Source organism: Canis aureus, chromosome 28, assembly GCF_053574225.1.
Source record: "Canis aureus isolate CA01 chromosome 28, VMU_Caureus_v.1.0, whole genome shotgun sequence".
Taxonomy (NCBI): Eukaryota; Metazoa; Chordata; class Mammalia; order Carnivora; family Canidae; genus Canis; species Canis aureus.
Window position 1 is genome coordinate 7,967,445 of NC_135638.1, and position 27,235 is coordinate 7,994,679.

The 27,235-nt window shown below is 35.9% G+C and overlaps 1 protein-coding gene and 1 long non-coding RNA gene across 12 annotated transcripts in view; one reads left to right on the forward strand and one right to left on the reverse strand.

Annotated features, from left to right (window-relative positions):
• The window catches only part of MMP16 (matrix metallopeptidase 16), a 303,974-nt gene extending 292,677 nt beyond the window's left edge, over window positions 1-11,297 (forward strand). The window contains exon 10 of the mRNA XM_077876326.1: window positions 9,860-11,297. Within this exon, the coding sequence (XP_077732452.1) occupies window positions 9,860-9,873 (14 nt within the window). The 3' untranslated portion in view covers window positions 9,874-11,297. The remainder of the gene's footprint in view (window positions 1-9,859) is intronic.
• Window positions 1-27,050, reverse strand: part of LOC144300373 (uncharacterized) — a 78,261-nt gene extending 51,211 nt beyond the window's left edge. For 7 of the 11 annotated variants that reach the window (XR_013366974.1, XR_013366978.1, XR_013366971.1 and 4 more), the window contains exons 1-2: window positions 25,992-27,050; window positions 8,432-8,589 (exon numbers count right to left, since the gene is read on the reverse strand). This is a non-coding gene — a long non-coding RNA (uncharacterized LOC144300373). The remainder of the gene's footprint in view (window positions 1-8,431; window positions 8,590-25,991) is intronic. The other 4 variants (XR_013366980.1, XR_013366979.1, XR_013366981.1 and 1 more) reach the window with 1 other exon arrangement.
• Between the last annotated feature and the right edge of the window lie 185 nt (window positions 27,051-27,235).

A 27,235-nucleotide genomic window follows, 5' to 3' on the forward strand; every position in this document is an offset into this window, starting at 1 on the left:
TTTGAATTTACATTTTTCCCTTCTTTAATCTTCCCTCATCTCACTAAGTAGATCAAACTCTACCAACTTTGAAACCTCATATTACCTCTTTGCATGTTGTTTTGCTTAGGATGATCCCAGTATAATTATTAATGTTGTATCCCCCCTTCTCTTCTAAAGTCTCCCAGTTTTAATAATAAGTTATATGGTCATACTCATGCAATTTTTTAGGCAAAATCTATAATTTTATGTGAATCTAAACCATTATTCCCTGTGAATGTCTAAGCTTCTAGAAATTGCATTCTTCTTCCCTGTGAATGTCTAAGCTTCTAGAAATTGCATTCTTCTTGGTTTGTTTTTGTTTTTGTTTTTGGTCCCTCCTGCAGCATCTAATTCAGTGCCTTGAATGAAGAAGCTCTAGAAATGTTCACTACACTAAATGAAATTGTATTTTTTTTTAATTTTGTTATTACAGAAGTCTTATTTTACTTTGTAATATAGTCTCTCACCTGTTTTTTAGGAGTCTTATGAATAAAGATATTTAAAAGTATTTGTTTGCAAGATAAAAATTTTCAAGCACTTGACCTTGACTCTTTCCAAGGCATTACTTTTTTCCAAAGCCCTTTAAATATTTTTTATTAGATCATAAAGAAAGCCTCAAATTTAGGCTAATTTTTGTTTTCTATAAGTATTGACCTTTTGCTTCTAATAATCACCTTTTAAACCAGAGGAAATTTTCCAGGAACCATAGCCAAGTAAAAGTGGGAAGACTGTGTTTGGGAGGCACCAATGATTAGAGAACTGTTATCAGGATTTAAGATATTAAAAAGCCAGGGGCACCTGCATGGCTCAGTTGGTTACATGCGTGACTCTTGATCTTAGCTCAGGTCTTGATCTCAGGGTTGTGAGTTCAAGCCCTGTGCTGGGCTTCATATGCGGCATGGAGCCTACTTAAAAAACTTCTATACTTAAAAACTACTTCTATATTTGGAATGTTAATACAGACACCTCCCAGACTTCCTCAGCTTCATCACTGGTATGTCAGGAGCTAGTCTTGGGGAGAATTGTTTGTTGTTGTTTTCTTTAGGCCAAAAAAAAAAAAAAAAACCCAAAACAAACAAATGGAATACTCTTCTCTGGTGAATCTGACCAATCCAAAAGGAAAAACAATAAAATATGTAATGAGGGTTTCCCAAACCAAAGATCAGCAAGATTATCCTTTATTAAAATTCATGTAGACAAGTCCCACTCATGCAGTCAGTGTTTCCAATCAGCTTTTTGTTTCCCCCTATTAAACAGGATCAGACAACTGAGAATTTCTAGGCATCTAAAGAATAGTTCAAACAACCATAGTGACACAAAGCAATATCATTAAGAAACTTGTAAAATAATCCTTATTATCTCTTAGAGGGACAAATTTTTAAAAATCATTTGCATAGAAACTAAAAATTGATAAGATTTTTAGTAGATTGGAACACAAAGTTAATTTTTTTCTTCCCCCGTCCATTTCTTACCTATATAATATAATCTACTAAGCAATGAGATATCCAAGACACAGAATTCAGAAAAACAGGAGTTTCAACAAAAGGAAGATAGAAGTAAATGGATCATCCAAAAGGGTGGTGAAGGACATTTTCAGGATTACAATGGTGTACCAGTCATAAAAGATAAGCAGTTAAGATTGGAGCAGCAAGACCAAGAGAAAAGCATGTTAAGGACTCCATCTTCATGACTTTTGTCATTGTCTCATCTTTTTTAACCTGTGAAGCTACTGCAGAAAGTGCTCCATCAGAACAATAAATGAAGAATACTAACACATAAGATTTAAGGAATAGAGATTCCATTTTTTGAGAAATTCAAAAAAATTTCATACAATAACATGAAGATAAATCCTGGGATAATAGGCCTGATAGCAGCTAGTCCAAATAGGAGAATGGAAGACTCTAGTGTGCTCTGTGTGTGTGTATTATAATTCATAAATAAACACAAAGAGAAACCAATAGATTACTTGATATAATTGACCTTATGGGAAATTGTACTTAGACTATGTAAGGTGTAAGGATAATTAGCAGTGGATAAAATAAAATGAAGCAAGTGTAAAAACTAGGCAAATATTAATTTAAGGAAGAGTTTTTAAAAATTAAAATATAGGTCCAATTCAGTGCTCAATTCTGAATAGCTATAGACATCATACTGTAAAAATTGCATCTTTAATCAAAAACTGTAATAAACTATATTTAGAGGACAAAGGAGGGGAAGCAGAAGACATGATACAGGAAGACAGTTTAGTCTTCGTCTAGTAGGAAATCAAGAGATGATGTCTCATTAAGGGAGTCAAATTTGCCTAAATTATTGTACCTCATTGTAATTAATATATTATTCAACATAAAACACATACCACAATGCAACATAACATATGATAGATAATATGAAAAATATTATATTATTAGGTATAACAGAATCAGGAGAGAATCTAGATGGTGACTGTACCTGAAGTTATCATGGAAGACTTTATAAAAAGGATAATGCATGGGGGAAAAAAGTAGATTAACAAGTAAACAATAGGAAAGTTGCATTTTAGGCAAAAGCTATCATTTATAGAAAAGCATACAAGTGTAGGAGAGCATAGAACATTTGGGAAAATGAATTATTTTACCAGACCCCCATGTACATGAAGGAGAATTATAAAAGATTAAGTTCAAAGATTTAGGAAATGACTAGATCATGATGGGATTTGATGCCTCTAAATCTTGTTTTCCCGGCCTACTTCATGATTCTATGAGCTACCCACTTCACTTTTAATGCTTTTCTTTCTTCTTTCTTTCTCTCCTTCTTTCTTTCTTTCCTTCTTCTTCTTCTTCTTCTTCTTCTTCTTCTTCTTCTTCTTCTTCTTCTTCTTCTTTGGCTAAAGTCAGGCAGAGTTGCTTTCTTTATCTTTTTCCATTTTTATTCAATGTATTTAAACTAGAACAAACAAAAAACCAGATGACCCCATTCTCTAACTATTCACCTCTTGCCTTCTGCATCCACCAATTTGTTCTCTATATCTATGAGCTCGGTTTTTTTTTGTTTGTTTGCTTGCTTTTCAGGTTCCACATATAAAAGAGATCACTCAGTACTTGTGTTTCCTTGACTGACTTAATTCCTTCGGATAATGTCTTTGAGGTTCATCCATGTCACAAATGGCAAGTGTTCATTATTTTTTATGGCTGAATAATATTCTTTTTTTTTACCCTTTTTTTTTGTTTTACTGAATAATATTCTAATGTATGTGTGTGTATAAAAAAATTTAGGATTATTCTATTTCTCTGAAAAATATCATTAGAATTTTGATAGGGGGACGCCTGGGTGGCTCAGCAGTTGAGTGTCTGCCTTCCACTCAGGGCATGATCCTGGGATCCAGGATTGAGTCCCACACTGGGCTCCTTGAGGGGAGCTTGCTTCTCCCTCTGCATATGTCTCTGCCTCTCTCTGTATCTCTAATAAGTTAAAAAAATCTTTAAAGAAAAAGAATTTTGATAGAGATTGCATTGAATCTTTAGTTTTCTTTGGGAATTCTAATATTTTAACAATATTAAGTCTTCTAATCCTTGAGCACAGAATATCTTTCCACGTATTTGTGTGTTCTTCAAATCATTTATTAATATCTGATAGTTTTCAATATATAGGTCTTTTACCTCATTTCATATATTAATTCCTAGGTTATTTTTTCAATGCAATTGTAAATGGAATTGTTTTTCTTAATCTCTTTCTGATAGTTATTAGTGTGAAGAAATGCAACAGATTTTTGTGTATTGATTTAGTATCCTACAACTTTACTAAATTTGTTACTAGTTCCAACAGTTTTTTGATGGAGGCTTTAGGATGGAGTCTTTAGTCTTTATATAGTATCATGTCATCTGCAAACAGTAACAGTTCTACTTCTGCCTTTCCAATTTGGATGTCTTTCATTTTCTTGCCTAATTTCTCTGGCTAGGATTTCCAATACTATATTGAATAAAAGTGGCAAGAGTGGACGTCCTTGTCTTGCTTCTGACCTTACCAGAAAATCTTTCAAGTTTTCACCATTGAGTTATGATGTAGGCTGTGGGCTTGTCATACAGGCCTCATTATGTTAAGGCACATTTCCTCAATATCCGTTTTTGAAGAGTTTTTGTCATAAGTGGATGTTGAATTTTATCACTTTTTATGCATCTATTGAGATGATCATATAATCTTTATCCTTTATTTGTTTATGTGGTGTATCATATTGATTTGCAAATTTAACCATCCTTGCATCCCTGCAGTAAATCCCATTTGATTGTGGTGTATGATTCTTTGAATATGTATTGTTACATTTGGTTTGCAAATACTTTGTTGAGGATTGTTTCATCTGTGTACTTCAGCAATATTGGCCTATAATTTTCTTTTTTTGTGGTGTCCTAGTCTAGTTCTGGTAATGCTGGCTTCACAAAATATAATTGGAAGAGTTCTCCCTACCCCTAATTATTTTTGGAATAGTCTGAGAAGAATTGGAATTACTTCTTTGAATGTTTGGTAGAATTCACCAGTGAAGCCATCTGGTCCTGGACTTTTGTCTGTTCAGATTTTCTATTTCATAATGTTTCTGTCTTGGTAGGTTCTATGTTTCTAAGAAAGTATCCATTTCTTCTAGATTCTCCAATTTGTATATAATTCTTTATTGTAACTCTTATTTCTATGGTATTAGTCATAACATGTCCTCTTTATTTTTTTTAAGATTCTACTTATTTATTAATGAGAGACACACAGAGAGAAGCAAAGACATAGGCAAAGGGAGAAGCAGGCTCCATGCAGGGAGCCCAATGCGGAACTCGATTCTGGGACTCTGGGATCACACCCGGAGCCAGAGGCAGATGCTCAACCACTGAGCGTCCCTCCTCTTTCATTTCTGATTTCATTTATCTGAGTCCTTTACTTTTCTTGAGTCATCTAGCTAAAGTTTTGTCAATTTTGTTTACCTTCTCAAAGAACCAGCTCTTAGTTTCATTTATCTTTTCTATGGTCTTTTTAGTCTCTATTTAATTTATCTATGCTTTTCTTTTATGTCCTTCCTTCTACTAACTTTGAGCTTCATTTGTTCTTCTTCTTCTACTTTCTTGAGGTATAAAGTTAGGTTGTTTTTTAAAAAAAAGTTAGGTTGCTTTTTTGAGACTTTCTTGTTTTTCAACATAGGCATGAACTTTCCTCTTAAATTATTTTTGCCTTATTCCATAAATTTTGATTTGTTAGATTTCCATTTTCATTTGTCTCAGGAATTTTTTTCTATTTCTCTTTTAATATCTTCTTTGGCCCATGGTTATTCAGTAGCATGTTGTTGAATATCCACATATTTGTGAATTTTCTGGCTTCTTTATATAATTAATTAATTTTTAGGGATGCCTGGGTGGCTCCACAGTTGAGCGTCTGCCTTCAGCTCAGGGCATGATCCTGGGATCTGAGATGGAGTCCTGCATCGGGTCCCCTGAGGGGAAGCTGCTTCTCCCTCTGCCTATGTCTCTGCCTGTCTCTCATTCTCTCTCTCTCTCTCTTTCTGTGTGAATAAATAAATAAATCTGTAAAAAATATTTTTTTTTAGTTTCATACCACTGTGATCAGAAAACATGCTTGCTATGATTTGAATCTTAAAATCATTAAGACTTCTTCTGTGCCCTAACATATGATCTTGGGCAACATTCCATGTGCACTTAAGAAAAATATATTTTCCATTGCTTTTGGATGAAATGGTCTTTAAGTATTTTACTGTTAAGTCCATCCTATCTAACATGTCATTTAAGGCATTTATGTCATTTAAGATGTTTCCTTATTGATTTTCTATCTGGATTATCTGTCCATTGATATAAGTTGGGTATTAAAGTTCCTTATTACTATATTGCAGTCTGTTTCTCCACAGTAGTTTTCTTAGTCATGCAACTAAGACCCTTGACTGAAACAGTTGTTGGCAATAGAAGCTTAGTGACATAGGAGAATTGGGAATGATTTATATGCCCTAGTTATACAATGAATGGTGAAAATTATTTTAAAGAGATATATGTTTGATATCTAATGGAAGATGGAAGCAAAACAATCAAATCATCACCTACATTACCTGGAATAAGGTACAACTAAAGGCAAGGCTTCAGAAGACCCAGTTGCTACTGCTACATAGCTGTGTGAAAGACACGAGGACATTGAAGACTATAAGCTAAAGTTATCACTTCTAATAATATGAAAGCTTAAGGAATTAAAATTTTAATTATAAGTTAAATTCATATTTTCTTGGCTTAGGCATTTACTGAAAACTAAGGACTGCCTATGAATTTCTTAACTTTTGCAGCCACAGATTTGAGTGAACTAAAATAAAACCCTCATTGAGACAAACTGCCAAACTTCAATATCCATTAATTCACAGCTTCATTAGATATATTACCTAAAAAGGAGGGTTTGGGTTGGTGAAGAACAGAACTATAGTCGTTGAAATTGGAGGATTTATAATATTCAGAGTATTCTCAAATTTCCACTCTGCTGTGAGCTTCTCCCCTCCACCCACCTTAATTGTCTCCAGGTCTAAAAGCCAGAGTCATATTTTAACATGCCCTGAGGAGAAATTAATTATAATGTCAAACACAGCAGAAAACAGCTTACATACCAATGTTATAAAATTTAGCTACTTTATGCATCCAAGTTCTGGGGAATTTGTATGAGAATGGATTCTGAAGGTGCCACACCAACGAGAGAATAACATATTTTTTAATTGGCTAAATTTAGCAAGATGGTTTAATTACTAGAGGTTTTGTAACAAATGAACTAGGTCAAGCAGCAGGGAGTATTGTACAACTGGAATCAAAACTGGTTCACATAATTGATGATGAAATGCCAAAAATTCCTTGATATGAGAAAGAAGAAGGACCTAAATACTTAGTGAGATGGAATGTTGGACTGGATATATCACATGTAACTCACTCAACCACACCCAATCATATTCCCAGATGAGGGTCCAGAAGGCAGTCTCTGGATAGAGACAGGAGCATCATCCACTTTGACAGAACTTCTTAGTCGGAAAGCTAATAAGAGAAACTATAGATGGAAAGAGTTTACCATTTCAGTGATGATTCTATTACTATTTCAGTGATAGATTCCAAGAATGGAAAAGCCCAAGTAACAATAATTGATCACTAGAGGCATAAGGAGTGTGTGCTTACCATTAAAATCAGTGGATCTGGGAATCCCTCGGTGGCTCAGGGGTTTAGTGCCTGCCTTCGGCCTGGGGCGTGATCCTGGAGTCCTGGGATTGAGCCCCACGTTGGGCTCCCTGCATGGAGCCTACTTCTCCCTCTGCCTGTATCTCTGCCTCACTCTCTCTGTGTCTCTCTGTCTCTCATGAATAAATAAATAAAATATTTTTAAAATAAAAGTAATAAAATAAATAAATAAAATCAGTGGATCTTTGGAGGTAGTCATAAACGCCCCTGAGACCAAGATAAAGAGCATCCCATAAAGTTCTATCTGAAGTACAGAAGTGATAAAAATAATAAATCTGGTGAACAAAGGCACTGAAACCTCATTAGAGATCTAGAGCTTTCTCTGTTGACCTGAATCCGTTATCAGACCTGCATAGTTCACAGAGTCAACATCTATTGAAATAAAAATGAAGCATCTGATTACCCTTGAGGAAGAACCTTTCAATATTATCACAATTGTGACAGTGAATCTTTCCCTTTCCCTTTCCATTTTCTAGGATAAACATGTTCCAAAGTAAGATAAAGAGCCAGTCTTTTCATAGATATTGTTAACACTGACTTTGCACTAACTCTAATTCCCAGGGATCAAATAGGCAACTCTGGTCTTCTAGGCAGTTGTCTTATGGAGACAGATTTTGATTCAAGGTAGCCCCAAAAGCATCCCAACATATACTATGGTTGGATAAATTTGGATATTACCTTTAGTATCTAGTAGTCTTTTCTTGGGTATCCATCCAAGTGAAGACTGATTGTAATGAGTAGGACCCAGTGGAAGTTCCCAAAATACCCTATACATACAAAAATTAAAACTGTATCTCTGGAATAATGCATTAAAAATTTTAGAGCCATCATCAGAGATTTGAAAAATTCAAAGCATAACTATTTAATACTCTGCATTAGCCAGTGAAGAATAGGAATGGGTTTTGGAGAATGATGGTGGATTTCCATGACGATAATCAGATGATGATTTAAACTGTCATGGGTTTTCCAGATGTATTCTCTGTATTGGAATAAACTTTACAGTCCCTGTCACTTAACTTTCAGGTTGTGATCTAATAGATGATTTTTGTTTGTTTGTTTATTCCAATTAGTACAGGATCTCAGTTTCATTTGTCCCACTTGGCAAGAATAGCAGTATACCTTTGCCATATTGCCATCATGGTATGTCAAAACTGTGTTATAATTTAGTTTGAAGGGAAATAAATCATCCTTACCCTTACTGAGAATTCTTGCTTGCCAAGTACACCGATGAGAACAGCCAGGAGACGCAGATGCATACATGTCAACATATGGGACACGGATATGGGACAAAGAGGTCGGCTCTATTCAAATGAATTTCTAGATGTCTATTCAGGGCACACCAGAATATTCTCTATAAATTAATAATAATAAATTATTAATAAGTTCCTATACCTTACAGACACTACAACCAAGGAAAAGGCAATGTATTACTGTAGATGTCTCCTTAACCCATTTACTCAATAATCTAAGGCTGCTAAATTTGAGTAGGGCTTAGAGAAAGAGGTATTTGTCTAGAGTGTAAACAATCTGCTATCTGGCTATGATTACCCAGTGCATCTTCTTACGTTCAAACTGTCTTTAGAAGATTCAACATATAGCAAGCTACGATAAGAGAAATCTTCAGAGCTCCGTAACAAGAATTATGCACTTTTAATCAAGTAACTATTCTCATTTTGAAAAATAATTGACTTATTACTGTGCTGTATTAGATATTAAACCACCAACCGCAAGTGTTGGCACTTCCCATGAACTGATTATCTGATGTATCGTGCCAAAAAGTTGAGCACATCAGCACGACTTCCATTATCAAGTGGTCCAAGAAGGTCATGAATACACAAGTTGCATGCAACAGTAATGCACATTCCCAATTTACCAATACTTGGTGCAAAATCATCCCTCCTTCAAGTGACAGCAGCAAGCAGGAAGAAAAATGTCCAGCTTGTTGAATGGGTTACTGGAAATGCTGGCACCAGCAGAAGAGGACTGTTATAGGGTAAAAGTCCAACTCAGGAGTGACTCTGAAGGAGAGTGAGGAAAAGAAATTCTTCCAGGGGTAAATTTTCACTTTGCTAGAAGAGAAATGGTCTGAAGTGTCTACACTGCTGCCTGGACTGTGGCTAATCATGTCCCTGGATGATCTGGGAGTTGAAGGGGACAAGATTGGAATCACAGGAGCCAATTTGTCAGTGGACAGTCTTCGTTGTCTCAGTTTTTAGAAACATAGTCATTTCCAAAAGAATGCTTTCTCCTTATTAAAGTGAATATTTAACTAGTGGTGTTGCTCATGGTTTGAATTTTTTCACCATAAAATATGATATTTCAGATGTAAGAACTTTTTTTTTTTCTGAACAATGTAAAAGATGTGACATTGTAATCTGGCTTGTTAGTGGATATCCAAGTTTTTAAACTGGAAGCAAAGCTACTAAAATGTTTCAACTAATAGTACCACTTTCACTTTTTCTCACTTTCCCTGAGGGAGGTAGTGTGGTGTGGTGAGTAGAGCTGGATAGGAGGCCAGTAAATCACTAACTAAATTTTGGGAAACAGGCACGTCATCTCCCTGATTCATTTGTTCTCCATCTATACAAAATTATTTTTTTACTAGTCCTTTTCTGTTCCAGGATCCTACAGATGACTGAAATGAGTGGATTATTAAGATGACAAGGCTTCATGAAAAACAAACATTTATATGAGAACATGCATAAGCTGCTATTATGACAATTCTTTTGGGGGCTGTTTTGGAGTAAAATAGTTTCGTCTCTTAAATCACACATTTTAGATATTGATTTCACATCATATTTCCTTAAATACAGTAGTGCAGTGTTTCTCAAGGATTGCTAATTTTCATGAATGTTTAAGGCCCTGAGTGGCCATGGATTCCTGAGTTCCACCTCAGGCTTGCTGAATTAAATTTAAGAAACACTTCAGATATTTTTGATGTTTGGCCAAAGTTTAGAAACATTTGCTATTGCTGGCTAATCCTTTCCTGAGAATATTAATTGCTTAGCCAACAAAAATTGGAACTTTCCTGGGAGCAGGGGCCATGTGACACAGCCCTATTATTTCCCACAATGTCAAGCCAAAAGTTTCAGGGCACAATAGATAGTATATATGTGTGTACATAGCTGGTGGGGTGCTTTTAATTCAATGAACAAGGGTTGTAGAATGAAAAGGTGATCCAAAGTGTATCTCTTCTAAATAAAAGAAGACTTCTTTTTTTTTCTTTTTTTTTAAATATAGATTTGACAGCTGGAACTGTTCCAATTTGAATTTGTTTGTGGTTGTGAATTATTCAATACACTGACAGTGATGTTTGATTTGAAACTCATTCATTCCTTCACCAGTCGCATGCGAAACACCTCCTAAAGAGCATTTTTAATTGCCCAGATGTTTGTGTGAAATTACTGCCATTAATCACGGTATTGATTATGCTTCTCCTGTTTTCCGGCAGTCTTCTATTTTTAAACAGTCCCCTGAAGTGACATACGGAAGCATCCTTGTTATCCATGACTTTCTAGTTTGCAATATAATTGATAGATGAAAAATTCATTGTGAGTCATTTAAATCTGCTGCGTGTGTTGAAAAGGTAGTTATTTTTGCCACTTCCTGTTTGCCACAAAGCATGTTCTATGCTGCAGTTTCAACAACTGGGCCACTCTTTCTCCAGTCAGCCTGTCCCTGCACAGAGGATTGGCCTTAGGCACAACTGTCTAGTATGCAAAATTGTTAGGCTCTCTCCCAGCTCACTTGCCAGCACACCTCCTCACCCTGCCCCTGCCTCCTGCCTTTCCAACTATAGGCTTAAACGTTGCATTCCGTTTCAAAGTTCTCAGCTATCAACCAGCTTAGCTTAAAATGAGAAAGTCTGTAGATCTCTCTAAGAGATATCTCTTGCCCATATCTACATTTGGGCAATTAATACACATTTAACCTCAAAACCAGAACACACGTATGGAATAAAAGTTTTGAAAATCACTTTTTAAAAATTCTAGCACTTATTAAGAACCGTCTTTCAAGGCAATGAAATTGCTTTTATTTTGGCGTAGGACGCGTTATCAGGTAGTGCTTAATGTTGTCATTCTAAGCCTCACTTCCTTAGTTGTAAAATAAAATTACCAAACTGGTTATAGCAAAGTCACTTTGGAGTAACTGGAGGAGAGCCAGCACATGCATGCAAGCCCATAACTGCCCCATGTGTCTTTCTATCCCCACCTTTATTTTGTATCTTAAGGGGTTATACATCCAAGTTCCTTCCACCAGCCCCCCAACTGATGGCTACTTCTTATGTACCCTGATGGCACATTCCACTCTAAAAAGGATAGACCCATACATCTCTGGAAGCAGGTTCAGAGCTATTTGGGTGGAAAATTCCAGATCCCAAGTGCCAAGCATGTGTGTGTGTGTGCCATCTCTGGATTGGTACACTGGCCCAGTCCTGGGGACTCTATACCTTGTGAAGAGAACTATAGCCAAAAGAGCTCAAAAAGTAGGAGCCACTTCGTGCAGAGACCTACTGCCCAGGCAGAAGAATAAGACTGGGTATGGCTAAAGGACTATTCTGTTCCACTCTAACCTGAACGCTCTTATACTTTTACTATTGTGTTATTCTATGTTGTCCACTGATCCAGTTCTTGGTTGATTCTGTGGTCATAATGGATATAACCAAATAGTCTTTTGCTTGTCCTAGAACTTTTAAGATCTCTCTTTCTCTTTGCAAATGTTAATAGTTTCATCTTATATATCCTGTATGTTGATATCACACAGGACTTCCTATTTTCTATGCTACAGTTCCATGAGATGCTTGGGACACAGATTTATAAGCTCTGTAAAATGCCTGCTACAAGTCAGATATCAGAATAATTTTTCTGTCTGTTGTTCATTGTGATGGTGGGAAGGGTTTATATGAAAGTGCGGACTGTAAAAGAACAACGCCTATGTTGCCTGCTAAGCAAAATTCTTCTCCATGCAGAAATCATTGTCTGATATATCTTGTGTTTCACAATCAGATGTTTTTCTGCTTCTTTCTCTCTGTAGTTTTGCAACTTAACCATTCCAAGACCACTTGTCTGAATCACATTTATAAATTAAACACCGCTGTTAATTCCACTGTTAATGAAATTATCTTTAAGGCTCTATCTACTCTGACCATACCATCTGCCTGAAGCAAAAATATTTTTTAAGGAAAGATAATGAATACATTTTACAGAGGAGAGTATTTCTAATTAAAGAGAAACTAAACTGATCTCTGACTCTCATACTTAGAAACAGTTCTTATCTTAAAAATTAAATTCCTTAAAAAAAATTCCTTAAAAATATTTAAAATATTAATCAGAAGGGAAAAAAAACAAAAAAAGTTGTAAAAAGTAGTGGCTTATTCGTAGACTTCTACTTACAGAAACTAGTGAAGCAGTAACTACGTTGGCTTTTATTTTCACAGTGTATGATGTAGTATTATGATTAATATTAATAAGAAGAGCTATTGATACTTCAATCTTACGGATTTTGCTAAAAACAAGGAGTGGCCATACTTTTGATATCTAATATTATAAACATCAGAATAACATTTCTCTGTTGCTCACTGTGGTGATGGGAAGGGTTAATGTACAGTAGTACTCTAGCTTCAGGACTGGTAGTGAACAAAACTGTGGGTTTCTTTCTTTAACAACCTTCTTTAATCAATTTCAACTTGAATTTTCTGTCCTTGTAGCCTTTATTTCCCCAGAGTTCTCCAAGAAGGCTTTGCCACTGTTGGACTCAAATACACACTTGTAACAAGCTCTTAAGCAAATAAAGCTAATAGTTAGGAAAAGCTTCTGAAATCTGGATGTAAATACTGAGTTGTGTTGATAATTTGTGCAATTAGAGCAATATCAAGAGGAGGATTCCAGGCACCTTAGAGACGCTCCAGAAGTCCTACAAATATGGTGCATGTATTGGAGGGAAACTGATGAATGTTCCATGCTTATTCCTGACTTTCAGTCTTTCAAGGATTTAAAGAAACAGTAAGCCACAAACGCTGCTTCATTATCTCCTCACAAACTGCTTATTAATTACAAACGGAAAACAATGACTTCCAAGTAAAGAAACCTGGTGGAGGGACACCTGGGTGGCTCAGGGGTTGAGTGTCTGCTTTTGGCTCAGGGCGTGATCCCAGGGTCCCGGTATCCAGTCCTACATGGGTCTCCCAGCATGTAGCTTGCTTCTCCTCCCTCTGCCTATGTCTCTGCCTCTCTCTGTGTGTCCCTCTTGGATAAATAAATAAAATCTTAAAAAAAAAAAAAAAAAAAAGCAACGTGGAGGATTCCACAATAACAAAATGATAAAGTTAACATTACCAACATCAAGAAAACATTGCATGCTTTCTAGTAGGATACACTAAGGAAGAAGAGCATCATGGTCTTTTGGCCAACAATACATAACCTCAACCTAATGATGCGGAAATACAAAAAATCCCAAACCAGGGGATCCTCTACAAAATAACTGGCTTGCGTTCAATAATGTCAATATCAAGCAAAACAAAGAAAAGCTAAAAAAAAAATTATTTCCAGTTGCAGTGACTTATCCTGGACTAAGAAAAATAATAACTATAAAGTATTTTACTGGGACATTTGACAACATTTCAGTATGAGCTATGAATTTGAAAAAAAAATTTCATATCATTTTTAAATTCCCTAGTTTTGATAATTTGTCAAAGAGAATACACTTTTACTTAGGAAATACATAATAAAGTACTTACAAGTAAAGGGGCACTATCCTTCCACCTAACTCTCAAAAAGTTCAGAAAGAAAAAGCAAAACAGAGAGAAAACTAATGGGCAAGCAAATGGGGCAAAACGTAAACATTTGTGAATCTTTTTTTTTTTTTTTTAACATTTGTGAATCTTGATAAAAGGTACATAGTTGTTTCTTATATTATTTTTGACATTTTCCTGCAAGACTGAAATTATATTAAAATGTAAGGGGTAGTAAAAAAGAAAGGCAGGGAGGAAGGAAGGTGGGAGGGAGGGAGGTTGGCTGTGGCCTTTAAGGTAGAATGGGTTTCCTCTGGCTCCGTAGTTTGCAATTTCTAGAATGAAGAGGTAAGGGATGAATGGGTGGGACTTTTACATGAACATCCACACAAATTTATTCCTGCGGGGCTTGTTACTAGATTTGGTGTTACTCTGCTGCTGTAATACTCTTCACCTATGACCCTCAAAATACAATAAAATACAGGTTACTTCTGGGGGCACCGAGGAAATGTTAAATTGACCCAGTTGTTGGTATATACTTACCATTTGCAACTCTATTAAATTGGAATATACCTTTTTGTTGCAATGTTATGATGCTGCATATTATCTATATGTTTTAAAAATAAAGAAGATTTCAGAGCTAAAATGGCTATAAAACATTTCTAACCACAGCTAACCTAGCAACCACCAATTTTTGATCTGCTGTATGACTGGTTAGTTGAAACAGTCAAGTATTCATTTGAGAAGGAAAATTTCTTTTTACTGTTGAGAAAATTAAGTGATAATTATTCAAATAGTAAACATGAAAAGGATGTAATAGAATAAAACCCCCAATGGCCTTTGAAAGTCTAAATTGGAAAATGCATTCTTAAAGCAATTTTAATTAAAGCAATTGAATTTAAGTAGTTGAGATAAACAAGGAATTGGAAGCCCTAAACCTTAATTTATCACTTTGATAGGGCAGATTATAGGAACTGTATTTTAAATGTAGGTCTCCATTGGTTTGAGCTACAGAACTCCATCAGATACTGCGCTGCCAGGCACACTCCCGATCTTTCATTTAATTGTCTTCTTGCCTACTTGATTAAATAAAGATTAGTGTTTATTATCTTCACAGTATTTTTACAAGCTTTAACAAATGAAGCCAAACAGCTTTTCTGTGAGGTGGGCAAGCCCAATGCTTTCCTCTCATTTATAGATAGAGAAATAGAAGACTCAAGGTTTCAAGCATAATAGGAAGAGGGAAAGGTAGAAGGTCATACATGGCAGCTTCTACCTAGGTCCTTGAACCATTTCTAGTATGTCCCATCTGTTGATCACAAAAAACAAACAAACAAACAAACAAACAAAAAAAAACCTTCAGATATTTTAGCAGTTGTTGTGATTATATGGCACTTGTGAGAAGATTAAGCCTTCTAGTTTTCCTTATTTCTTTTAAACAGTTCACCAGAGAAGGAGGGAAAAGATTGTTTCGTAGTAACCACTTATATTAGTTTTCTATTGCCACTGTGACAAGTTACCCATAAACAGTGGCTTAAAAAAAAAAAGCCACAAATTTATTCTCTTACAGTACTGGAAGTCAGAAGTCCTAAAATCAAGATGTCAGCTGGGCTGGTTCCTTCTACAGGCTCTAAAGCAAAATTAATTTCTTTGCTTTGCAAGCTTCTAGGGGCCGCCTGCATTCCTTGGCTCATGGATCCTTCCTGCATTTTCAACACTAGCCTCTTAACATGGTCATAATTCTTTCATTGACTCTACCGCTGCTGCTCCCCTCTTGTGATTATCTGCTCCACTGGGATAATTCAGGATTTTCTCTCCCATCTAAAGATTCTTAACTTATCACAACTGCAAATATGCTTTTACCTATATAAGGTAACACATTGACAGGTCCGGGGACTAGAATATGGGAATCTTTGGGTGGTCATTTTTCAGTCTAGCATTCCTCTGAAAATGTATGTAGGGAGGAAGGTAACTGATACCCATGTTTTCTTCCCTTTATAATCTTTGGGTTAGAATTCCTGAGGTCACAGGTGGCTACTGAGACAAAAATGTTAACCCCAAGCTCACACCTCAGCTGGAATGGAGAACTAGGGAAGCAATATATATATATTCAGAGTGGAGGCTTTGTAATAAATTTGGATTCTAACCCTATATGGTACTAGACGCAAGTGTCTGGTTGATGAATGAGCAGGCAAGTTAAAACAAAACAACAAAAAGATACTATCTTACATCAATTCTCCAAATCTCTTGCACCTATTTTTTCTTTACAAATTTGCTTCACACTGCGTCCTAAAACATCTTTTCCTCTGGCCCAAGAAATTTCCTGTTGACATACTACCTGAAACACATTGAAAAGTCACTGTTACAGATTATGTACCCAGAGGAAGAAAATATCCCCTTTATCTCATTTTTCACTCCCTCCTAACTGAAGTTTCTACTACTTGTCTTGACTTGGCCATTTACCAAGAAAGAGGCCTTAAGCAAGCCATACAATTGTCTGAGCCTCAATTTTCTTATTTCTAAAATGGGCACAATAATCCTTACTTCTGTTGGAAGAAAACTTTTTCCTTTACCCTTCAAAGTTCTTTTGACTGTTCTAAGAATTAAATTGACGTGAGACCAACAAACAGAAGAAAATCAAGTTTAATTCCATACACATAGGTGTTCCCAAAGAATATGAGGCCCATAGGCAGCCAGGCAATTGAGGCTTATATGCCATCCAGAGCTAAGGGGACTGAGATAAGAATCTGGGACTTCAAATGAAATGAAGATAATACACAGAAAAATGAAAAAGAGTAAATGGTAAACAAATGTTTGCTGGAAGGAATTTTAATAGACTTTGCTAAGTTTCTCCCTTTCTACCACACCAGGTTCATATTATACTATACTTATCTATGATGATACCTACCTTCTAAACTTTTTAGGCAGCTAAAGGGAAGGTCAGTTTCTTCCTGAGTCTTCTGTTTCTTAAAAATAATTAGCCTAAAACAATCCACATGCCTAAGAGACATATTTTGCAAATTCTCCCCCTACACTTCAATAGAATATTGTGAGCTTTTAGTGAAATCATGTGTGAAGACCAGCTGGCACATACTAAATGGTAGGTAAAAAAACAAAAATAAATCCAAAAACCTTGGAGTATATTCCTCTCAAGAAATCCATTCCTCAAATTCCATTTTAAGCAAACACTTTTAGGTTATTCAGCCTACCTACATGAAGATTATATGACAATAAAACCAATAGGGGTAAGGATATAAAAATCTTCTCTTTTAATAAATAAATATATGTTACATACATATTTAATAAATAAATACTATATCCCACTAGGTACTATAGTATAAATACTAGGCACGGTTCTCCCGATGTGCAGTTTCAGAGAAGGTAAGAGACTAACATAACTTGAAAAGGGCAATGATCAAGAGGAACAAATTAGTTACAAGTAGATGAAGCAGACAGCCTCTTCTTTTTGACATCTGTGGAATCTGGTGGTAAAAACAAATTGGACAGCGGCACAAATGATACCAATTCCTGAGTAAGTAAACATACTTGATGAAGAACTTGCATCATTTCTTCCTTTGTTTTTAAGGCCCTGGACAAGAAAGAACTGCTTCTCAGGCAAGACCAGAGAAACTACAGGTAAAATACCAGTCCAACAATATCAGCACAAAATTTTTTTTTTCTTCTTTTTAGCACAAAATCATTTTTATTCAGTCAAATTAGACCGATGTCCTGGTTGACTGCCCATGAAAGCAGTAGTATTTTCTTAAACTAATTATACCATTTCTTTAAAAGTCTGAACTTTATCCGACCTCCTCTCTAGATGATAGACCCTGTTCTAACCAAACTGCTTCATTGGGTACTTTGCTATTCAGGGGAAAGGATAAGGAGCCAGTCCCTTGTAGTTAAGCCCTTTGTTCTTTATTTCCTCTCCTATCAAGTATCAACTGTCTCCACCTAGTTCCTCCACACTTGAATATTCCACAAACTAAAGTCTAAGTAATCCCCAAACCACCACAAAAAAACTCAGTCAAGAAAGCAAAAGTTAAAAAAAAAAAAAAGAAAAAGAAAGCAAATGTTCAGAGGGAAAAAAAGAGAAGAGTGGGTGTGTGTTGGACTCTTTTTTTCCTAATGAGTTTCAAGCATGTTCCATGTGTCACTTTCATATCCTATTAGTGCAGACTGGTATATGATTTATAGTCTTGTATTACCTTTAGTAAAATTCCACTGAAACAGAACAATTCAAGTGTCCTCCAGAGTTGTTTATAATAGGATTTTATCTCTATTAGAAAGAAAACAGCACTAGTTCCAGCTGTTCTTGCTTTGGATAAAATTCACTTTTCATCAGTAGAATGTATAAAGTTTAGTTTGACAGCTGGCTTCATATAGTTAAATGCTATTTCATGTTATTCAGTTTAAATTTTCTCTCATAATGCTAGGAACAGATAAGATGAGACCCAGGTGCTGAATGGCATATTTTTTAGTTCTGATAGAATAGGCTTTGTCAACAAAGTTGGAAAAGTGAAAGAATAATTAAAGCAGAACTGCTAAGAAAATTTATTTGAATGAAATCTAAAGAATATAGCCTGGTATTTTCACGAGTTTTGCCAAAAGTATAAAGGAAAATAATAGAAATTGGTCCTGTCAGCAGAACTATACATTATAGAAAATAAAACAGCTACTGAAGAAAAATCACAACAAAATGAAAATGTAATATTTATGCTCTTTTCATGTCTCCTTCCTTATCAAAAATCTCTCAAAATAAAAAAAAAAAATCCAAACTATCTATGGCTCATCAGCATTCTTGACTTAGGAGACATAAACTAGGAGGTTTTACAGTTCTCTGGATTTCAGTGAAGGAGGTAACCAACTAACCATGTAGTCATCAAATAACTCCTCATGGTAAAACAAACATCTAATTTCTAAGACACTTCATTTGTGAACTAGACCATGATTTCAATACTATATGCAAACAGAGGTATTAAAGTTGCTTATTTTTTATCATGACAGCAGGTAGAACCATCTCCCACAAAAGTCATACAATCTAGTGCATCATCTTTATGGATGGAAAATGGTGTACACTTAGAGCACTGGACTTGGAAAATGTACTGGGGACTCTTGTTAGCTTAGCTGGGCAAGCAAGGCCATTGGCCATAGAAAAGTCGAGATACAGGCCGCCAGCTCTCCAAGCCAGGCACACATCAGCTGGTCCATAGGCTTGAAGTAAATTTATCAGGCGGTATTTTTAAGCCTTAAAAATTTCATTATTTTTCCTGGCATGTTTAATTTCAAACCTCATCTATTTTCTCACCTCTTCATACAGCATGCTGAAAGTTGCCAAAATATCTCTCCCGAATATAGACATCCTGGAACAGGGAGGTGACTAGACACTGCATCATCTTTGGAAGCTCTCAGCTAACCTATGAAAGCAGCCTTTCACTATTTCTCCACTGCAGTTATTTCCCATTTAATATAGTCTAAGTAGTGAGGTGCACAAGGGGTACATGTATGTGTGTGTTTGTAACGGTCATCTCTTTACTACTTTGGTCATAAACAACAAAGTGTGTTGGATAATTGAACAGATTATTCAGGAAGATTCTAAAGCATTAAGAAATTAAATATTTAAATAATATATTTCTTTCTTGTAATAATAAATAGCTCCATTATATCTACCATGTGTAAAGCTCAGTCAAAGGCTATCTAAAACATGAAACTAACTGAAGCATCTGGTGATATATTCCTAACCTAGCAAGGGTGGTGGCGTGGTGGTGGCAGGACATAGGGTCATATAAATAAGCGTAGACAAACTATAGTTAATAAACAACATAGCTAACATTTTAGGGCAGTTACTGTGCGCTGGGCACTGGTATCACAAACTCTACATTTATTTTTTCTTCATACTTTCATGAAATAGCGTATAAGAAAAACCACCTGGTTTTCCATCTCCTGTGTCTTGTGTGTCTCCTTTCCTTTCACACTACTACCACGGGCACATAGGATGCTTCTGGTCACCAAATGTGCAGAGGTTTTTCCTCACACCAAGCAATTCTCTGTGACACCAGCTCAGTGGCATACAATTCAACTCAATTCTGACACTATTTCCCCAGAGGTGGCATCATGAGATCCCACAGATTAAGGGCTCAGTCCCTCAAAATTGTCTCCCCCCCAGCCCCAAACTCAGAGGGCAGTCTCTAGTTGTCACCTGTGCTTCTGATGAATCTACTATAGATGGAAGGTTCCAATGATCCCCTTGTTGGGTTTGATTAATTTGCTAGAGTGGCTCACAGAACTCAGGGAAACATGTTTACCGGTGCAGGATCATCTGTCCCTGTGGAGCTGTGGTGTGTGTCACCCTCCCTATGTAGATATGTTTGCCCTCCCGGAACCTCTCCAAAACCCCTGCCATTGTGATTTTATATAGGCTCCCTCACATAGGCATAATCAATTCATTAACTCCATTTCCAGCTCCTATCCCCTTTCTGGAGGATGGGAAGTGGGGATGAAAATTCCAAGCTTCTAGTCATGGCTTGATCCTTCTGGTGATCAGCCCCTATCCAGCAGCCATCTAGGAGCCCGCCCAGAGTTGCCTCGATAGAACAAAAGATGCTCCTAGTGCTCTTATCATTTAGAAGTTTACAAAGGTTTTAGGAGCTCTGTGTCAGGAACTGGAGACTGAGACCAATATATGTATTTCTTATTATTTCATAGACAGGCATTGTTATTGTCCTTGTTTTATGTATAAGAAAACTGAAACCCAGAGTTAAGGGATTTGCCTAACATTACACAACTAAAAGTGATTCATTCATTAAGTAATTCATCCATTCATTTATTTATCCAATCAACAAATATTTACTCTGTACTTATTATGTGCTAAACACTGTTTAGGTACGAATGAGGTAGAGCAATGGGCATGACATCCAAAATCCTTGCTCTGAGGAAGCTTACATTTTAATGGGAGTAGGGTGGGAGACAAATGGAATACAGATTAGCACTTACATAATATGTCAGGAGGCAATAAATGTAAAGATGATTGAAAGAGGACAGTGCGATAGACATAATGGTTGGGATGTACTCTTTTTAGAGGGTGTCAGGGATGACCTATCTGAAAAGGAAGCATCTGAACATTTTTCACTTAGTTCAAAATTTTAATAAAAACAATGTGTACTGAGGAATATTTAGAAATATAAAAAAACATAAAAGAAAACATAAAAACTCATCAGATAAAATCCAAAGTGAAAAGTATCCATTATTCTAACATGCATATGTAACTATTACCACTGTTTTAGTGTCTGTCCCGTGAGATAATCAGAACATCAAGATCATGTTGCTTAGGCAATTTTATAGAGTGCTTTATTTTCCTCTTTTGGTTGAGTATTTTTCACTAAATATCACTAAATATTCTTATATGATTTTAACACTTGCACAGTATTGAACTGCATGAACAAGCCACAGTTTATTTAACGTTTCTCTTGTATTTATCTTTTCTGTTGGATGTGTACATTACTTCAAAGTTTTCACTAATATAAATACTACTTGGATGATGACTTTTGTACGCAACATGTAGGCTTCTCTTGTTATTTACTTAGGACATATTCTTAGGTGCTGAATCCCTGGGGAATCATGCACAAAGTCAAATTTGCTTTCTAGAAAGCTCATAACTCATTTTTCCAACAATCCTGCATGAGTACCAATTTATAGCACCCTTTCTAATTGAGATTATTTAAAAGGTACTTCAGCTAATTTTATAAATGAAAAATACTGTTATAATTTACATTTGGGATATTGATCTTTTATTGAAAACCCCTAAATTCAGATTCCCAAATCTGGAAAATTATTGAGAACCCTAGTATCTGTTATAGGGAAAGCAGGTTAGTTGAAGAGACTTCTTTCCAATTCTGAAAGGAAGAGGTGATGGAAGAGTGGAAAAAACTCAGTAGGAAGAGTGATAGAAGAACTCATTTTTGGCTTAAACCTCTTCTTTCATTTATTATACTGTTACAAAATTTTTGATGCTTACCATGTGGTAAACAGTATTCTAGCTCTGAGGGGCTAAAATTCCACTAAGTAAATATATAGTCACATTCTGATAACTGCCACAAAATATTTAAACTCTTGGGATGCCTGGGTGGCTCAGTGGTTGAGCGTCTGCCTTTGGCTCAGGGCCTGATCCCAGGGTCCCAAGATCAAGTCCAACATGAGGCTCCCCGCAGGGAGCCTTCTTCTCCCTCTGCATGTCTCTGTCCCTCTCTGTCTCTCATGAATAAATAAACTCTTTTAAAAAATCTAAGCTCCACGAGCATACGGACTCCATGAAAACAGAGTTTTTGACTATTTTTGTTGAGCAGTATATCCCTAATATTAAAACAGTGCCTAGAACATAAGTACAAAAAAAAAAAAAAAGAACATAAGTACACAGTGGATATTTGGTGAATGACATAATAAAATAAATAAAGCAAGTTAATAAGATAGAGCATATCTGTTGGGTGTGTGTGTGCTAACATCAGATGGTTAGAGAGGGGCTCAGTGCCAACATAATATCAGCAGATGCCTTGGTCCATAAAAGAACTGGTAAGAGGGCCAGTGTGGGCGCTTTGGAGACAGCGAGGAACACTAGAGGATGGATTATGGAGGAGGACTGGGGAGAGGGGATCATGTAAAGTCACACTTGGTCTGAGTGAGATGAAAATCCATTGAAGAGTTTTAAACAAAGGAATGACAAGATCCAACTTGCATATTAAAAGGAATACTCTTTCTTCCAGATTTTAGAGGCAGAGAACAGAAGCAAGGGTACCATTTAAGAGAGGCTGTTGCAATAATCCATGATGCAGTGACAATGCCTTGGAATAGAATATTAGCAGTGGAAACAGCAAAAAAGTGGTCAGATTCTGGGTAGACTTGGAGAATACAGCCATTAGAAGCTTCTGGCATTTAGGATGCAGTGTGAGAGTAAAATCAGAGTCAAGGGAAATTCCAAGGATTCTCGCCCAAACGACTGGAAGGACAGAGTTGTCTTTTACTTGTAAGAAGTTGTATAAAGAATGTTAAACAAAAACAAAAACAAAAAACAACAACAAAAAAAAAAAGCTTTGTTTTTTTTTTTAAATAGGGAATTTAGGAATTTTTTTTTTTATTTAGGAAATTGTTTTAAGATAGGTTTAAATTGGTTTTAACAACTTTGTGAAGAAATAAACAGTATTTAATGTAATTGAAAATGCTGTAAACAGATTATTTAAAATTCTCCACTTTAGGAATTAAAGTGGATAATAAGTGAAAAACAAAAATGAGTTTATTTTTGAATTATTCAGTCATATATATGTATCTTTCTAAGAAGCTGTTCCACTAAAAATTCAGAGTAAGAGCATCACTGCCTTTGAGACTCAAATTTAGTAACATAGAAAGGTGAGGGGGCAGACTTTACTTTGCAGTAGAAAATGTAGCAGCTTTGGTGTCTTGATAGCCCTTGAGTTAAAAATATGTCAAAAATGCCCGATACACGTCAGTACCTGAGGATACCCAGTACTGTGCTGACAGCACGTAGCAAGTGTTCTTTGTGAGCCCAGCAAGATGATGTCTGAATTACTACTGCTGATTAACTTTATTCACAGACCACTACTAAGTGCTTGAAAATATCAGTTACATAGTTTTTCAGTGTTGGAAACTTACACATGAATAATTTTAATTCTTATTAGAAATTAATATCGTCAATTGAAATTGACTGTATGAATATCTTTACACCTTGCCGTGATTTCACTTTGCATTCTACTCATAAATTTAATCCTTAACAAATAATTTTCTGACTATTCTGTGAAATATTCAAAACGTATTTCAATGCTTTCTTGTAGTAATGTAGATGTGGAAATGGTTACCCAAAAGGAAACTCCTTTTGTCTTAGCAATCTGAGGCATCTGTATGTCATAATGCTATATAGATTTTTCTCCAGTTTTCTTGAATCATCCACAACTCTTTTAGTTAAGAGGAAAAGAACTAAAAGACACAGCGATAGGCTCTGGAGAACACCATAGGGTAATATTTTGTGGCAATATGGAAGAGATATATACTGCATCAGTGAGGGTGTGTAGCCTCTTCCAATGCAGAGGGTACTGGTCAAGTTCAACTAAATAAGAAGTATTAATAATGAAGTTGGTTACAAATATACATACTTTTTAAAAAGGACATATGTGCAGTAAGTTACTAACTGGATCATTTGAAGTGTTCTTAAAAAGAAAAAGAAAATTTCATTTTGAGAAAATTCACCCAAAATTCATTCTAAAGCTCATGGAGTCATCCTATTTTGTGGCTCACACTAAAAGCTTTTCCCTCGGATTTTTCTCTCTTAATACAGAATCCCTCAGGAACCCAAACTCAGGAAGCCTCCTGCATGCATCATAAATTTTCTACTGACATATTTAACCCAACTTCCTCTGTTGGAGCCTAGTGTATTAACAAATAACTCCTCTGACTTCCTAGAACACACACCTTTATTGAGTTACAAAATGACCGTTTTCAGGCCTATTGGAACACAAAACAAAGCTCTCCTTTTACCATGGGCCCATTGAAGGCCACTTTGATTCCTCCATCAACACTAGGAACTGCCAGAAAAATTTCATTTTTTTTTTTCCCTGTGCCTGTTGGCAGTAGGAGAGAAGTTCTAATGAGTCCATTGTCAGCAAACACACTTTCTTGGATTGCAGATTGCTAAATTACACATTAGTTATACTTTTAGTCTCTGGATGTGAATGTGTCAGTGTTCTTCCTCTCTTGAAACTTTGCCAATTAGGAAGCAGATTCTCCTATCCTGTATTTCAAAGCCTTATTCATGAACTGACATTAGTGTTACAATTTCAGTAATGGACCCTAAAAAAGCATTATGGCTAAATGGCTCTAATTTCAATTACGATGACATCGTATAGAGTGAATGCTTAGACAGATGCTTCAGACTCCCAACTAAATACACTATGTTCTAATTGCTTTGCAATCTTTCAATTCAAATCAAGTGAACACTTCAACCTTGTTGCTTCAGTCTCTCCAAGAAGGTAAACACTGGGCTTTAATGGGCTGTGCTAATAATAACTACACAAAGTGGTTAAACAAAACTCTAATTCTTTAGAAGGCTGGCAATAAAAAGAAAGTTCTGAAAAGAAAGCCTGTAAGTATCTGAGATTAGTGCTAAACTTAAAAAAAAAAAAAAAAAAAAAAAAAGCAACAAAACTTTGGAAGCTCTGATAGCCTGCTTAAAAAAAACGGTCAGAGAACTCTCCTAAAATGTTTGTTTTGATATATGAAGGCAACAAAATGAAATTCAAGGTAGACAGGAGTACTTCCCTTTCATTTCTTTCTATTCTTAGATCCTTATCAGGGAATGGTCCCAACTAGCTCAGAAAATTTATTTAAAAACCTGTTTTACTTGGATGGTTGCTGTATTTTAATCGGAGTAATTTAAAAGATACTTTTCACAACTCTATCTAGTTACCCATTTCTAAATATGAGTCAAAAACAGGTCTGTGAGAAACAATTGGCAATAGAAAGCAGGACACAGCATGGGGCTAGGATGTGACAATAATTCCTCACTTTCTGAGAATTCTAAGAACTGATACATGAGGCCAGGGTGAGTATTAGGACATTAATTCCAGAGCTAGGAGAAACCCTGGATAAATACTCAGTGATTCCTATTCTCTCTGAAATGTTTAATTTGACATACAAATGAAATATATTCATACAATAAGAAAATATTTAGGCATTCAATAATATTTCCCGGAAACATTTAGGAAATGAAAATGAAAAATGCAGAATTCATTACTTTATAATTACACATCCATAAGTCACTGTATGTTTACAAAGTACTTCCCAGTCACAGTCTTCACTTTAGAGCAAAAGAAACAGAATTGAATTAGCATCAGCCATAATGACTCTCAGCTGAACAGCACTTTACAACGTTGCCATATATTATTATTTCATTGTTGGGTGTTAAATACCATGTACTACACCACTCCAAAGCGTATCGAAAGCAGCACTCATTCCCTCCATACCTGGAGCATGATGAGCTCATTGGCCCATTTTGCTGCTTCATCAGTCCCTGCATCATTACCTAGAGAAACGTGGTAAAAGAGCAAGTCCAAGTGCAGCTATCATGGGCTACTGCTGAGGAGTCTAATTATGGAGTCACAAATAATTTACTATAACAAGGTTTTAGAATGTTTTAATTTTCCAGCTTTCATCAGAGAATTCCTACTAAACATTCCAAATTACAATTCTAGAACGCAAAATAAGATGGACAAATCAGCTCCAACAAGTTTCTGCTCACATCTTATTCAAGAAATTCTAATTCTCTTGAACTCCAGTGTGTCCAATTTACAGTAGGCTGTTTCCTGCTTTCTAAATATTTTAAGTTATCTCATGTTCTTAAGTAATATGAGGTTGTTTTAAACTAGTGTTGTGTGCCCTAGAAAATAGGATAAGGGGGCAGCCCCGGTGGCTCTAGCAGTTTAGCGCCGCCTTCAGCCTGGGGCATGATTCTGGAGACCCGGGATTGAATCCCACGTCGGGCTCCCTGCATGGAGCCTGCTTCTCCCTCTGCCTGTGTCTCTGCCTCTTTCTCTCTGTGTGTCTCTCATGAATGGATAAATAAAATCTTTAAAGAAAAAAATAGGATAAGGCAGAAAGGTTGTGAAGCAATAGGTTGTCAACAGGTAAAATTCATTATCATGATATACTGATCAGCTTGATATAAACATGAAGCCCAAGTGACACACTCTGTTTAATAACAACAACAACAAATTGCTGTTTGGCTATGAGAAATGAGTTTTAATCACTGAGAGTTTTGGTTTTCTATTTCTAGGTACTTTTGCATATTTCTTTAATTAACACAAGTGAGATATTGTTGCACAAACTACAGTTGGAAAAACTGAGGCTCAGAACATCAAAGAAAAACAGTACAGGACGCGGTAGCACGTAATAGCATAGTCTTTAGTCTCAATCCAATATGATTTTAGTATGAGAGTTTCTACCAACTTAAGCAATTTATTCAAACTTGACAAGCTTCATTTCCTCATCTATATATTGGGGATAACAACAATACCTACACCTCATACTTGTGAGAATTAAATGAATATGCATATAAGGTTCTTGGCATCGTGCTCGAACGATGCTTCATTTCCTCGAACGAAGCTTCATTTCCTCATCTATATATTGGGGATAACAACAATACCTACACCTCATACTTGTGAGAATTAAATGAATATGCATATAAGGTTCTTGGCATCGTGCTCGAACG